The sequence below is a fragment of the Alnus glutinosa genome, chromosome 5, assembly GCF_958979055.1.
Source record: "Alnus glutinosa chromosome 5, dhAlnGlut1.1, whole genome shotgun sequence".
Taxonomy (NCBI): domain Eukaryota; kingdom Viridiplantae; phylum Streptophyta; class Magnoliopsida; order Fagales; family Betulaceae; genus Alnus; species Alnus glutinosa.
In genome coordinates this window covers 7,030,740-7,045,221 of record NC_084890.1, presented here as the reverse complement: position 1 = coordinate 7,045,221, position 14,482 = coordinate 7,030,740, and the positions used below count along the sequence as shown (strand labels likewise).

At 35.5% G+C, this 14,482-nt stretch overlaps 1 protein-coding gene across 1 annotated transcript; it reads left to right on the top strand.

Moving 5' to 3' along the window:
* Positions 1 to 329: 329 nt before the first annotated feature.
* Positions 330 to 4,243, top strand: LOC133868905 (ABC transporter G family member 9-like). Its single transcript, XM_062305903.1, has 4 exons — positions 330 to 428; positions 1,163 to 1,955; positions 2,698 to 3,017; positions 3,496 to 4,243. The coding sequence occupies exons 1-4, from the start codon at positions 330 to 332 to the stop codon at positions 4,150 to 4,152; spliced, it is 1,869 nt and encodes a 622-aa protein (XP_062161887.1). The 3' UTR covers positions 4,153 to 4,243.
* The last annotated feature ends 10,239 nt before the right edge of the window (positions 4,244 to 14,482 follow it).

Below are 14,482 nucleotides of genomic sequence, written 5' to 3'. Positions count from 1 at the left end.
TCGGCTTTGTTCCGTACATGAGGAAGCAATTTCATAATGGAATTGGTGCTGGTTAGATTACGTGAACAGATCGACCAGATTGCCGATCACACCTATTAAATGAACCTCAAGATCGGCAGATTTTGGACTGAGATGCACAACTGCCCGAACCACCCTCTCATATTTCTGGGATGGGCTTTTGCCTTTCTGCTTTGTTGTTTATCTAATTATTAACATGGGAAACTCCACAAACAACACGCAAAATATATTTTGGGAGATCTTTCTTTGTAGCTTCTGTTGTAATGACAGTGATTAGTTCTATATAGCAAAAGTCAATAAGAAAATCGAACATGGAAACTGAGATGGAGACCATGGAAGCCCACACCGAGTCAGCCGAGACAAAAGTAAATTGCACGTTTATGAAAGCAAATCTACGTGTCACCTTAAAGGTATTCAACAACCCTGGCCTGTCGTCATCTGTCTTTGTCCATTACTGTTCCCCATGCCAGCACTTTGTTCTTTGGATTGAGACTTGGTCGTCAATGGAAGAATCAGGATTCCTTTTGTCTGTTTGTCTGTTTTTTTTTTTTTACTTTTCAAACGTATATATTGAAAACAAAAGTTCATTTGAACGTATCAACTTTCATTCTCTAATTAACTTAATTACTCGGAATTGGGCTTTTTATCATGCATGTTATGGTCTCTTTGCATCTAGATGCATCAGTTTCAAGAAAAACACTTCTTTCATTACACAGTGGGCAAATTGTATATTGGCATGCAACAGCACCATGTCAACTGTCAAGCACACAAGAGGACTAAGATAATTATTTCAAAAAAAAAAAAAGAGGACTAAGATAATGACCAAAATCAGGCACCCAAATATTAATAACAGTCAGTGTACCGGAATCACAACAGCCAAACAGCATAAACATACTTCTCATCCTCATGCATATATTTTGGGCATTCTCTCTGCCGTCTGTTAGACTAGTTTAGCAAATAAGACGGATTCGGGATTTGAACTTGGGAACTCTGTCTTTGATAGTATTTTAAATTACTATTTGTTTCAAAAGTCTAAGCTGATAAGAAGAAATATATTTAATCATTTAATTTATACATATTCTTAACAATTCATTTTTAAATTGACAGTGGAAAATTTATAATTTAATGCACTTACTTGTTGCAGTTTGAAGATGTTGCGCATAAAATCAAAATTAGGAAAGGAGGAGGTTGGTTCAGAAGGAATATAAAGTCAGAGGAGAGACTGATCTTAAAAGGCATCAATGGCACCGTGTTGCCTGGTGAACTGTTAGCCATATTAGGCCCTTCTGGCAGTGGCAAAACAACTCTCCTAACTGCTTTGGGACGCCGGCTTAGACTTACTAGTGGAAGCATAACCTACAATGGCAAATCCTTCTCTGCAGCAATGAAGCGAAACACTGCATTTGTAGCTCAGTATGATGTATTCTCTCCTTTCCTCTCTGTCACTGAAACACTAATATTCACTGCTCTCCTCCGGTTGCCGGCCAGCGGCTTCACTAAGAAAGAGAAAGTTTTGCGGGCCGAAGCCGTGATTGATCAACTTGGTCTCACAAAGTGCAAGAACACCATTATTGGAGGCAAAATTATTAGAGGGATTTCAGGGGGAGAAAGGAAGAGGGTGAGTATAGGGCAAGAACTGCTTATGAATCCAAGTCTAGTATTTCTTGATGAGCCAACTACTGGTCTCGACTCAACTGTGGCTAAGCGAATTGTGCTGACTTTGTGGGAACTGGCTAAAGGTGGGCGGACAGTCGTGATGACTATACACCAGCCTTCTAGTAGGCTATTTTACATGTTTGATAAGGTGTTACTGTTATCAGAAGGCAGTAGTCTTTATTTTGGGAAGGGGGAATGGGCCACGGAGTACTTCTCCAGCTTGGGATATGCTCCATTAAGAGATATGAATCCTTCAGATTTTCTGCTAGATCTTGCAAATGGTAAGATGCCTGTACTTTCAGAATTCAATGAGATTTTGTGCATGTTGAGTGTTGGTCTTGCTGGCATTCATGTAACACTTCGGTCTCATATTAGAAAGATATATATCTTATATGGAGTACTGTATGGTTTATAAGATACTCATAAGTTTTAAGTCTCATATCACTTATTTAATAGATGAAACTGGACTTCATAAATGATTCTAAAGAAACTTCAAATTGACTAGTCTTTTTGGGGGTGATAAATATAACAGATGTGGCTACGACTTTTCTAGGTCGTTACAATAGGTATCAGAGCCACATAATGACTTAATGTTATACTGGTGCATTACATGACGTGGCCCTGAGGAGGACATTGGGGATTGAAGGGAGGGAGTTTGTAGCTCCCCGATCCCATATTAAGAAAATGGTTAGCCCTTTCCTTGAGTTGTTACACTTAATGTCATTTTCAGTTCTTGACAATAACAAAAAAGTAGAACTGTAATTTTTTTTCCCTTAAGCAAACCAATTTCCTTACTAAGAACATAAGCACAAAAGAGAGGTTCAAATCTAAAAGATCCAACTAGTAGAAGAGATACTATAAAGTAATAAATGACAGATTTGGTTTGTTTATTGGAAAACTTAGGACATAATCTAGACTTCAGAATTTTTTGGTAACTAGCTTGCAAATAATGATCGTCATATATGTTTTCATGTCCATGGTATCAGTTAATTACTCTTCGTAAACTATCATATGGATGCACAGGTATATATTATGGCAATTCACATGAGGATCGAGCAGCTGTAAAGAAAGCTTTAGCATCGGCTTATAAGAGTAATCTTGCCCACAAAGTGAAAGCAGAGCTTCAGGATTCTGGCAATGAATTTCAGATTGCTTCTGAAGACAAGAAGTTGGGCAAATGGAGCACGACTTGGTTGCAACAATTCTTTGTGTTGCTTAGAAGGTGTGTGAAAGAAAGGAGGCATGAGTCCTTTTCAACCCCCAGAGTTGCTCGAGTTTTGGTCCTTGCACTCTTTGCAGGTTTTCTATGGTGGCAATCGGGCCCTGCTAATATACAAGATCAGGTATCAGATGCATTCTTTCCATTTTCTCGTTTGAACATATAATCTATGGTGTTGTTTTCCCTTAGTTTGTAAGAATATGTATATAAAACCATAAATGAAATGATCCTAAGGTGCACCAACAAATTGGTATGCTCGTAAATCGAACTGTGGGATCTGCTTTAGAAGCTAGCATCTTATAATCTAGATCAAACCACAAGATCGTATGATACAGTTGACTTTACAAAAAGTTGGCACCAATGAGATCCAGCTAAGGTAAGAAGGAACTTCTTGTCACGGTTGTTCCACTTTGTCGCGGTCTCATGATGTAAATGCACCGTATTAGCATACACACAAGTGCATGCACCTAAGCATTGTTTTAAAGCAATAGCTTGTTTGAGTTGAGCCTTATAAATGTCAACTTGACTTTAATAGTGTGATTGTAGAGAGTATACTTCCTTCACAAGGCTTTCTACAATAGTTGTTTGTGTTGTTGATGTAGGTTGGACTTCTTTTCTTCTATAATCAATTTTGGGGACTGCAACCTCTCATACAGGCAATTTCTATTTTTCCTCGTGAGCGCAGGATGCTTATAAAGGAAAGGTCTTCTGGCATGTATAGGTTGTCATCTTACTTTATGGCTAGGACTGTTGCTGACCTTCCAATGGAGCTCACCCTCCCAACTCTCTTTGTCACCATTACCTATTGGATGGGAGGGCTCAAAGCCACTACTATAAACTTCTTCTACACCTTATTTGTTGTTTTATTAAATGTTTTGGTAGCTCAAGGCCTTGGGCTTGCAATTGGTGCAGTGGTAATGAATCAGAAATCTGCTATCACATTGGGATCTGTAATCATGCTCGCATTTCTTCTGCCTTGTGGGTACTTTGTTCAGAATTTGTCAAATTTCATATCTTGGATGAAGCATGGATCGCTTAGCCTCCACATTTACAAGCTCTTGTTGGGGTCACAATACAAGGCGGATGACACCTATCCATGTGCTTCAAATCTCCCTTGTTTGGTGGGGAACTTTCCTATTGTCAAGTATGTGGGGCTTGACAAGCAAGGTTTATCTGTTGTTGCATTGGGGATAATGCTAATTGGTTATAGACTCATAGCGTATTTTGCTCTCATGAAGGTGGGTGTGATACATAAATAGGCAATGCCAATTTTATTTACATAGCAAAAGGAATGTAAAAGTTTTATTTTCTCTACTTTCTTCCCACCCTTCATAATCATCAATCACATGATCATATAGTTGTAATTTTGACTTTAACATATACTTTTGTGTGGAACTGGAAATGAAGCAATTGAAGTTGGAGCAATCTGCTCATACTGTAAGGATTGGCAAGCAGCCTGGTGTTTGTAAGTCCAGTCCTTTAAAGCAACATTTTGTGGTTTGTGGAAACTCTTACAAATCTCATAATAATTAAAGTGTGGTCCACATGCCACAGGGTTTAATTAGACACAAATTAAGGTGTACGTTAATTTATTCCAAATACGGAATTTTTATGGAATGATAAATGGAATTTATTTTTATTCCTTGATGGTATGAATAATTAAGGTACACTTTAATTGAGGGTCTCTAATCTAATTTATAAATAAGGAGCCTGTGTATTTCATCTATTGTGCAATATTATTGGGCATAGATTAGAAGATACATTTCTACAAAACCTTTTTTGAGGTTTTTGTTTATGAGATATTTCTTTGATTTGTTTGAGAAAATATGGTTCGAGGTAATTATAATTATTATTATTATTATTATTATTTTTTCTGCTCTGTATTCTAGTATATTGTTATTTTTAATTTTTTTTATACCAACACTGCAACACATGTACCAAAACCACCTTCAAGCTATTTTTGTTCAGCATTATTTTTTAGGTTTTGATTCATAAAATTTGAGGCTTACACGATTATATATTAAAAACGAAACCCCTCTGCGTGTAACCATTTGGATGTTCATCATGTTTATATGGAGTCTTTTCCTCCTTATCGATCCCTCTAAGTTCCTTACCTATTTTCATATTTGCTTCCGAGCTACATTAACCTTGATGCAGGGATGAAGCTCTCTCTGACAATTTCACAACAACTGGCCCTAATACACTTGACATGTCAACTGATTTATCTCCAGGAAAGACTATAGTAGGGTGCAACGTCTATAAGACTAAGACCAGATTAGATGGGTCCGTCGAGTGATACAAGGCACGTCGATCTCGTGGCAAATGGGTTCAACTAGGAGTATGGCACTGATTATAAGGAGACTTTTGTGTCGGTGGCTCTCCTTAGCTTCGTTAGATTGCTCTTACAGTTGCTTCTATGCGTCATTGGGAACTTTTTCAAATGGACTAAAAAATGCATTTCTCGATGGTACACTCATCCTCCATACAAAGTCTACTGGCTCCGACTTGCGTTGTTTCGGTTGAAAGAGGTTTTAGGCTTTTGGTTAGCCAAATTCAGCTCTACTATGGTACATATTGGGTTTGTCTCCATCTTCTATGAATGTGCACTTTTTATTCAAAGATTTGATGCTGGTCTAATTCAAAAAAAAAAATTGAGCCAGCAATTTGAGATGAAGGACTTGGGCTCTCTCAGCTACTTTCTTAGGTTGGAAGTGTCTCCTCATTTCGATGGTTATTTTGGCCTTGTTTGAAAATTTTCTCCCCTTCCTCTTTCCTTATTTTTAGTTCTCTAAAAAAAAAAACTTCAACTTCAAAATATTCTTAACTTTTTATATCACATCAACACTTTTTTATTATTATTTTATTTTTTTAAAAAAAAAAAACCCCACTACAATACAATTTTTTTTTTTTTTTTTTTTTTTTTTTTCACTTTTTCATATAAATTATTTTAACTTTATATCACATCAATCATATTTTACAATCACTCAAAAAAAAAAATCATTCCCCAATATGAGGGGAGGGAGAATTTCAAACAGGGTCATATCTCTTTTAAACTAAATATGCTTTGGATCTCCTCTCATAAGCCGAACTTATTGACCATAAAATTGTTAAGTCCCCACGAGACAAATGTCAAATTTTGAGTGATTAATGATGAGTTACTTTCAAATGCTACACTCTATAGATAGTTAGTTGGCCGTCTCATCTATCTTATTGCCACGACGCTATATAGATCATGACCGTACCACTCTCAATTCACTATCCTCCTATTCTCCAAGTACTTCCTTACCTGAAAGGCACATTATTTCACGATTTGCATTTCTCCTATCATTCATCGTTAGACTTACGTACATGTGTATTGAGATGTTGATTGGACAAGTGATCCCACATTCCCACTGGCATCGGTCCACCACAAGTAATTAATTTATGCGGGGTGATTCCCTCATCTCTTGGTGTATCTTCATGTGGCAATCGAAGTGCAATTCAAATTGCTCATAATGATGTCTTCCATGAGCACACCAAAGACATAGAGATCGACTGCCATTTTGTGCTCCATCACCTCTTGCATGGAACTCTTCACCTCTATCCTATTGCATCCGTTGATCAGCCGGCTAATGTGCTCACCAAAACACATTCACCTAGACATATATTTAGATTATTCTAGATACCTTTCTTGTTGGCATGATATCATAATCAGATTATGTTGCGATCTCCTGTCATTCATTTGACCAAATATTTCGTATTTATTCTCTAACTTCATTTCTTATCGTATTTCTTATTCTGATCGTATTCATCTATAAATAGGTCTAGCATATATATATATATATATATATATATATATATATATATATTTTCCTTTATTTTATTTATGAAGCATACCTATCCGTGTAGAATTGGGACCAGTTGTGTTAGTGAAGTCTTTGACTCTTAAAGTGAGAGGCCAGCATTAGGCATTGAGGCCAAAACATCCCATCAAGGCACGATTAAATGGCCATTCTTGGAAGAAAATAAATAGATCGTGAGTGGGGGGTCCATGGGATATTGGCAGTAATTAATCCAAAAGAATTGATTAATCCACATAATTATAGTTGCCTAAATTTGAACCGAGCCCGTGAAAGAGTCTTAATTCCAACTTAATTTGAGTTGATAAGAAGCCAAAGTGAGCGTGCATGCCCATGTGCTTATGTTTACACAAATATGGAAAACCATGACAAAATACATGTTCACGGGCATCCCATCCCAACCCAACCCAACCCATCTTCCTCTAATGTTGTTGGGTGCTTTGCTTTCTGTCTTCGTCTTCTTTATGCACACCACAAATATATATATATATATATATATATGGTCCGACATACATGCATGCATGCCACAGCCTGGCCAGGTCTCATTTGTCAAAGATCCTCCTTTGCAAGTGGCCCAATCTTTAACTTACTAAATGGTCTATCTGGGCCACAAGTGTCCAAATTGTACAAAAATCCCTCTTTCTAGAACCTCAAAAGTTCAAGCCCAGGTTTACGGAATAGTATCCTTATTTTAAAGGGAATAAAATTGTCATTTCATTTTTTATTTTATTTTTTAACACTTTTACCCCCTCTTGAATAAGGAACCAACTCATCTCTATTTCAACAATGGAGAGAATCCTTCCCCAAGTTTACCCCATTACGAGGCTGTTATAAATATTTATTGTATATAACATGTATAAATAGATTAATTAGTTAACACCCTCTCACCCAAGTAAAAAAATATTAGAGTTGCAACTTTTTTACAATTTTTTTTTTGACACGTGTTAGTGTGTGATTAGAGTGTGTTAAAAAAAATTAATGACTGACGTGACTCCAATCTCATGTTGATATTTATCATCAAGTTGTAAATATAGTATTACTAAAAAAATCTCAAATAGGAAAAAAAAAAAATAGTACATTGGGTCGACCGTCTATTATTTAATTATTTCTCCTCCATTGGGTCAAAGAATTGTTACTTTTCATCTTCTTGTGGGCGTAGCATCATTATAATTAATTAGTGCACTTTATGATATTTTGTCTCTTTTTATTTAACTGTAATAGCAGCTAGATCCCACAATAGAGGTTTTCCTCTCCTATAAATTGGTATCCCCATATTACTTTTCAAGCACCATATACTTTAAATTTTTATTAATACTGTGTTCATGCTGAGTTAGAATATTTAATTGAAATAAATGTGAAATTGTAGAGTTAAGGTTGACATATGCTCTTGATATCATGTTAAATCACTATTTTTTGTCTAAAAAATTTAAAATTTTTTTAAAAAAAAATTGAAACTAATCACTTAATTAATATTCTAAGAATATCATATCGAAGAACAGGACCCCTTTTGTTGTGACCTATGTTAATTAGTTGATTGTTCAGCAATACATATCTATTATATTAATTTCGAAACCTATACAAACCAAGTCAAGATTCCATCGATCATAATTGTCTGTCTTTCAAAGATGCTAGTCACTAGTTTCTAGACCATATATATGTTTCTGAATTTTGATTAAGACACCCATTTGTGATCAGAGATTCAGAGCTACACAAAATCGCTTTCTTATGTTCAAACAAAAAAATTATTCACTTTCTTATGTATTAATTGTATGTAAGACAAGGATTTTGTTTTTTTAGCAAGTAGCAGCTTCAGAATCTTGATAAATATCACTAACTTACCTGCATGTAGTTATATATATCGCCTTTTGTATAAGTTTTTTTTTAAAAAAAAATTAAAATTTAAAAATATTACTGTACTTTTATTCTATCCCCATCTTTATTTTTCGACAGGAAAATGCACACATCGTAGTAATTATTGAGACATATCATCTATTCTAAAAGTGAAAATTATTAGGAGAAGAACTCCAAAGAGTTGGCTTTAAGGGGTAAAGACTTAAGTATTGATGGTATTTTCATTGGGTTTAAGGTTCGAATTCACTTGAGTGCAAACAATTTATTGGGGCCAGGCCATGTCTGCTGGTGAAGCCAAACTCTTAATGGATCCATGTGGAGGGTAATTTTGCACGGTCCGAAATTTGCTTAACAGAGGTGGGTACACGAAGTGATCTCCTTGAAGGGATTTTTAAACATCAAATATATATATGAGAATAACTTTAATCAAGTTACGGTGTAAATTTGGTGCATGTTTTCCACCCTTCAATAGAAAGGAGACACCTCAGCTTGAAACACCAATATATATATATATATATATATATATATATATATATATATATATATATATATATATGAGATTTGATTCCTGCACTACACCATCACAACAAGTGCACAACAACTCCTCACATGAGGGTGGGCTTCAGTGTGTGGAGTCTACCCTCATGTGAGGGGTTGTTGTGCACTTGTTGTGTTAGTATTGTAAATCTAACATTTTCCATATATATATATATAACCCTTCACACCAAATAATTTTCCTTCTCTTGACAAAATACCGATGGACGAAACCATCAGAACCACCGCCCGACGGTAACACCAAACACAAATTTCTGTTACAGACCGGAAACGTTCCTTCTCGTCTCTATACGAAGCAAATTTTAGATTTTTAATGGGTCATAAAAAAAAAACCCATCTTCACAGCCCATGTTCAACTCCGACTTCTTCATCTTTGAGAGCGGCAACTCCGACTTCTTCATCTTAGTTAGTTTTGTAAACTCCGGAGTAAGGGATTTGAAGGTGGGTGGTGGGCATTGGATTAGAATGAATGAAGAAGTCTATAAGATTGATTTGGATTTCTTCAAAAAAAAAAAAAAGAAAAAAAGATTGATTTGGAATAAAGAAACGGTGTTTTCATCTCCATTATATTCTGTGTATTCACTGTTTTCATCTGACATGTAAAATTTCTATTAAATGGTGGAAAAAAGAAATTTTAGGCCGCAACATGACAGAAGGGATCTCTCTTTTTCTCTCTGTTTCTATATACATATAGTAAGCGGCGATGGAATATAAGCATGTTCCTTGATTAGAGATCCCCGAAAGATCTAGGAAGTGGCTGACATATGATGTCCCATTAGTCTTCAAGAATTTGCGGCTTCGGACACGTATGAAAGAAAGTAAAAAAAGAAATATGCTTATATGAATGATGATTAATGGTATGGCTTCGAATCTTCGATCACAAGCAATCATGATCGAACTCAATATGTGGCTTGTTTTTAGTGCGCCTAACAAGCATCAACTTGGATGAAGTTGCCTTACAGCCCGTCGATCAACTACTCCTCGTACTATTGATGGATTCCACATGCATGGCTAATTAATGTTCGATATTTGGCGATTTTAAGAATTTTCGGCAGGCGGGTAACCCATGTCATATGATGTGATTTAGAACTACCAAAGTTTTGAAACCGGGCAAAGTGTTCCTCTAAATTAACTTTAATGAATTTCTTTTAACTCAATCAATTAAATTAGTATGTAACCAAAATCATGAATAATAATACTCTTCATATTCCATACGCACAGGCGGATGTTACTCGTCTATATCTACTTATCCTCAATTATTCACTATCCATCGTTCGCATACGCGGATGCGGTTAACAAAAAATCACTATCTATATATGCAGGTACGAATATAAGTTTTAAGATATGCTGATGCAGTCGCATCCGTATACCCTTTATATATATGTATATAAATTCACCAAAACGACGTCGTTTTAAATTATGTATAAGTTATATTTACATTCGTTTAGTTGGTTGTATTTTTTTTCTTGTAACGCTTGGGCAAAAAGACAAAAGTAATGTGAATCAACATATTTTCAAAATATTATGGCTTTAAAAAAAAAAAAAAAAACCCAAAATACTAAAAATTGGTCTAAATTATTTTTAAAATCGTTTAAAATATGCCCTAATAGAGACCCAAAGAAGACTCAAATACTAAAATAGGCTCATTACCTAATACACGGATAGCGGTTAATAGCCGCAATAACCGTGCGGATGCGGGTAGTAAAAAAATGCGTATATCTAAAAATAATATCTACTTTTTTGGAAATGCGGCTATGGATATTGTAAATAACCGTACCTATATATGCATTTTTCGGATGCGGCCACAAATATTGCAAAAACTCGTATCTGCATGTACGCCCCCTACTCACTACAAAAAAAATTGCATTTTACTACTTGCATTTCGCCACGTGTACGGACACAATACACGTGGCGAACAGTTTGCCACGTGTGCGACTCGTGTTAGATCCGGTTGTTACTAAATGCACATTTTGCCGCGTATACCATAATACACGTGGCCACTGTGCCACGTGTATTGCAATACACACGGCTGACAGTTAGCCACGTGTATTTAGTACACACGGCTTACAGTCGGCCGTGTGTACTTCAATACTCGTGTCCACTTGGCCATGTGTATTGAAGTACACGGGGCAAACAGTCAGCCGTGTATACTAAATACACGTGGCTAACTGCTTCATTTTTTTTTTTTTTAAAAAAAAAAAAGAAGAATAATAGAATTTTCTGTTCTTCTTCTCTTTTTCTTTTTTCTTTTTTCACCGGTATTTTCTTTCGCCAGAACTACTTTTTTTTTTTCCCACTTGCCGGAAACTTCTTCAAGGCAGGCGTAATCTTCCCCTTCCTTCCCCATGAAATCCAATCCAAAAAATCCCCCAAAAATCCTCTGTCAACCGCGTTACCAAAAAATTACCAACAAAATCCAAGAATCACCAAAATCGCCTAGTCACCGAAAATTAGATTCAAATTACTAACCCATGTTGCTAACCACCACTTTTATTTTTTTTTTTAAAAAGGAAGAAGAACAAAAATTAATTTATGTTCTTCTTCTTCTTCTTCTTCTTTTTCTTTTTCTTTTTTTTTTCCCCTCACCGGAAACTTCTGCAAGTCCGGCGAAATCTTCACCTTCCTTCCCCCATGAAATCCAATCCAGAAAATCCTCCGTCGACCGCATTACTATAAAATCACTAACAAAACACCAAAAAATACTAACAATCACCAAAAATCAACAACAAAAACCAAAAATCACCACGTCGTCGACCACGGCTCATCACCGCCATGGATTTTCCTTCCCTGGCGACGGAAAAAAACCACTGGCCTCTTTTCCTCATCATTACCGGTAAGTTTCTCTGTAACCAACGACCAAAACGAGCTTCTCCGAGTGGCGGCGATCCAGTTGTCGTGTGCTGAAAAAAAAAATACAAACAAATTAAAGTGAGACAGAGAAGGACGAGAGACACAGGAGAGTTCCGAAATTTTTTTTCAGCCGGCCACCACTCGAGAGACGAGAGAGTTGAGAGCTTTTTTTTTTTTTTTTTTTTTTTTTAAACAAAGGAAAGGAGAAGGCTTTCCCCTTCTAGAGAGCTGCAGAACCTGTAGGAGTTCATCATGTCACCTGTCACATGCGTTTAACGCATGTGACAGGCGACTGGTTTTTAAAAGAAAAAAATAATTTTTTAATTTTTAAAAGCTGAAAATTTTGAACTATCTCTGAAAAATGGGGAAAATTAAAAGTTAAAAGAAGAAATTATAAACAGTTGGCCATGTGTAAATTGGCCGCGTGAATTTATTACACACGGCCATATGGCCACGTGTAAAAAATACACGTGGCCACTTATTTCTCATATGCAACATGCTACGTTGTTATCAAGACACGTGGCTTGTTGGCCGCGTAGCTTTAGTAACCGCTACCGTAGACACGCGGTGAATTGCAGAATTTTTTGTAGTGACTTCACACTCATTTTACACCGATTGACCTTGCGTGTTTTACGTGACTTTTATTTTTATTTTTTTAAGTAATTAACTAACATGGGAAGCGACTTGAAATACCATACGTACGCGTTAGGGTCTACCCCGGATGCTATCTACAAAGGAAAGGAGATCATCCCAGAGAAACTACCTGTTATGATAACAAATTTTATTGGTATGAAATGTATGTTATAATTAAATAAGTGTAAAGAGTAACATTATCAAGCCAAAATACATGTTATTTTAGTAGCTCATTCAGTTGAAGGAAATAGTTTGGAAGAAATGAAGCAACGAAATGGAAGTTAAAGATGTCCTGCAATTAGGCTTTTGGGTAGACGTCCCACAGGTGCTTTTAAAAGGATATCCGGCGTACTACCCTAAAGTAGAGACTGCTTATGCCAATGGAAAATAACATTCAACGGATTATATCTACGTCACCATGAAACGATCAATTTATTCTTTTTGTGATTCACTAAAAACCTTTTGGGAATATCCTACAAATACTTGTATTCAAAAGAAGAGAAGAGAAGAGAAGGATTGGAATTGAGAATAATGCTATGATGACAGGCACTACCGTGAACTATGAAGGCACACTATGATTGGAAGAGAAGGTTATGCTAAATTAATTCCAAAGATATGTAGTAATCATCGAAAGCGCCAAGCCACCAGACTACTTTAGTGTCTAGCAGATAGACCTTTACAAGGACAACCACAAAATATATATATATATATATATATATATATATGGTTTTGATTTATACTTCTAGCTACTAGTTGTGTGCGCCAGCCGGAATGGGTTGGAAGAGAGTCGAGTCAACCCGGAACCCATTGGGTCAAAAGGTCGGGTTGGTATTGAAGTCTCGATAGAGAGGAGTTCGGCACTTTCTTAGCCCTTGACAGAGATAGGAGGAGTTCAACCTTCTTTTTTGCCCTCGATCGGCAAATGTCGTCCGACAGAGATAGGAGGAGTTCAACCTTTATTCTTCCTCAATTTTGCAATCTTTATTATTAATAATTATTTTTGTACAGAAGGATTAGCCCTTGCTTTCATGGTCACGAACTTTACGGTCTACCTAATGTTATATATATTATTCAATTTTTTATTTTAAAGATGTATGATTGTCGATATATATCATGTACATCATTAAATACATAAACTTTAAATCATAACATCGATTTAATTTAAAATGAAGAGCATCCTATTCCTCCTAGCTATGTACGTGTTACGTTTGTACGTAAATTAAAGCTAATTCACAACCATTCCCATTTTCATCCATTTGAATAAAACTAAACCTAATCAGAAAATTAACAAGGTAGGATATAGCGAGTGGGATAAATTTTGGTAGTACTAATTCATCACTCATTAAGAAGAATATTGTTATACACCATATTTTTATCTCACTAGATTGTTGTTGTTGGGTTTATCTCATATCCATCTTTTCTTTTCTTTTTAATCAATCATTCAATCTATAAGATCCACATACAGATTTAATCACAAAATATAAAGTGATTTTTTATTTTTTATTTTTAAAATGATTGATCCAAAAACTATTACATCTTGTCACATCAACTTAATAAAATAAAAGTAAAATATTGGAATGATATAACATTACTCTTTCATGAATATATAATGTGAACAAATGCAAGAGACACGTATGATGCATTCGCCTTTTAATTTCTATATATTTGTTTATGTAATTTTAATTATAATGCTTCCATCTCAAGATCGATCTCCCTAGATTTCACTCTGTCTCTTTTTTATTATTATTATTATTATTATTTATTTATTTATTTTAGGAAATCAAATTTTGAAAAAATCCAAAAAAGAAAAGAAAAGAAAAAAGAATCTGATTACGTACACCGCATATATATGGTCCCTATT

Coding starts and splice junctions, on each gene's coding strand:
- LOC133868905 (XM_062305903.1), top strand. CDS start 330: ATGGAAACTGAGATGGAGACCATGGAAGCCCACACCGAGTCAGCCGAG. Junction 1,956..2,697: donor TCTGCTAGATCTTGCAAATG/GTAAGATGCCTG, acceptor ATGGATGCACAG/GTATATATTATGGCAATTCA. Junction 3,018..3,495: donor CTGCTAATATACAAGATCAG/GTATCAGATGCA, acceptor TTGTTGATGTAG/GTTGGACTTCTTTTCTTCTA.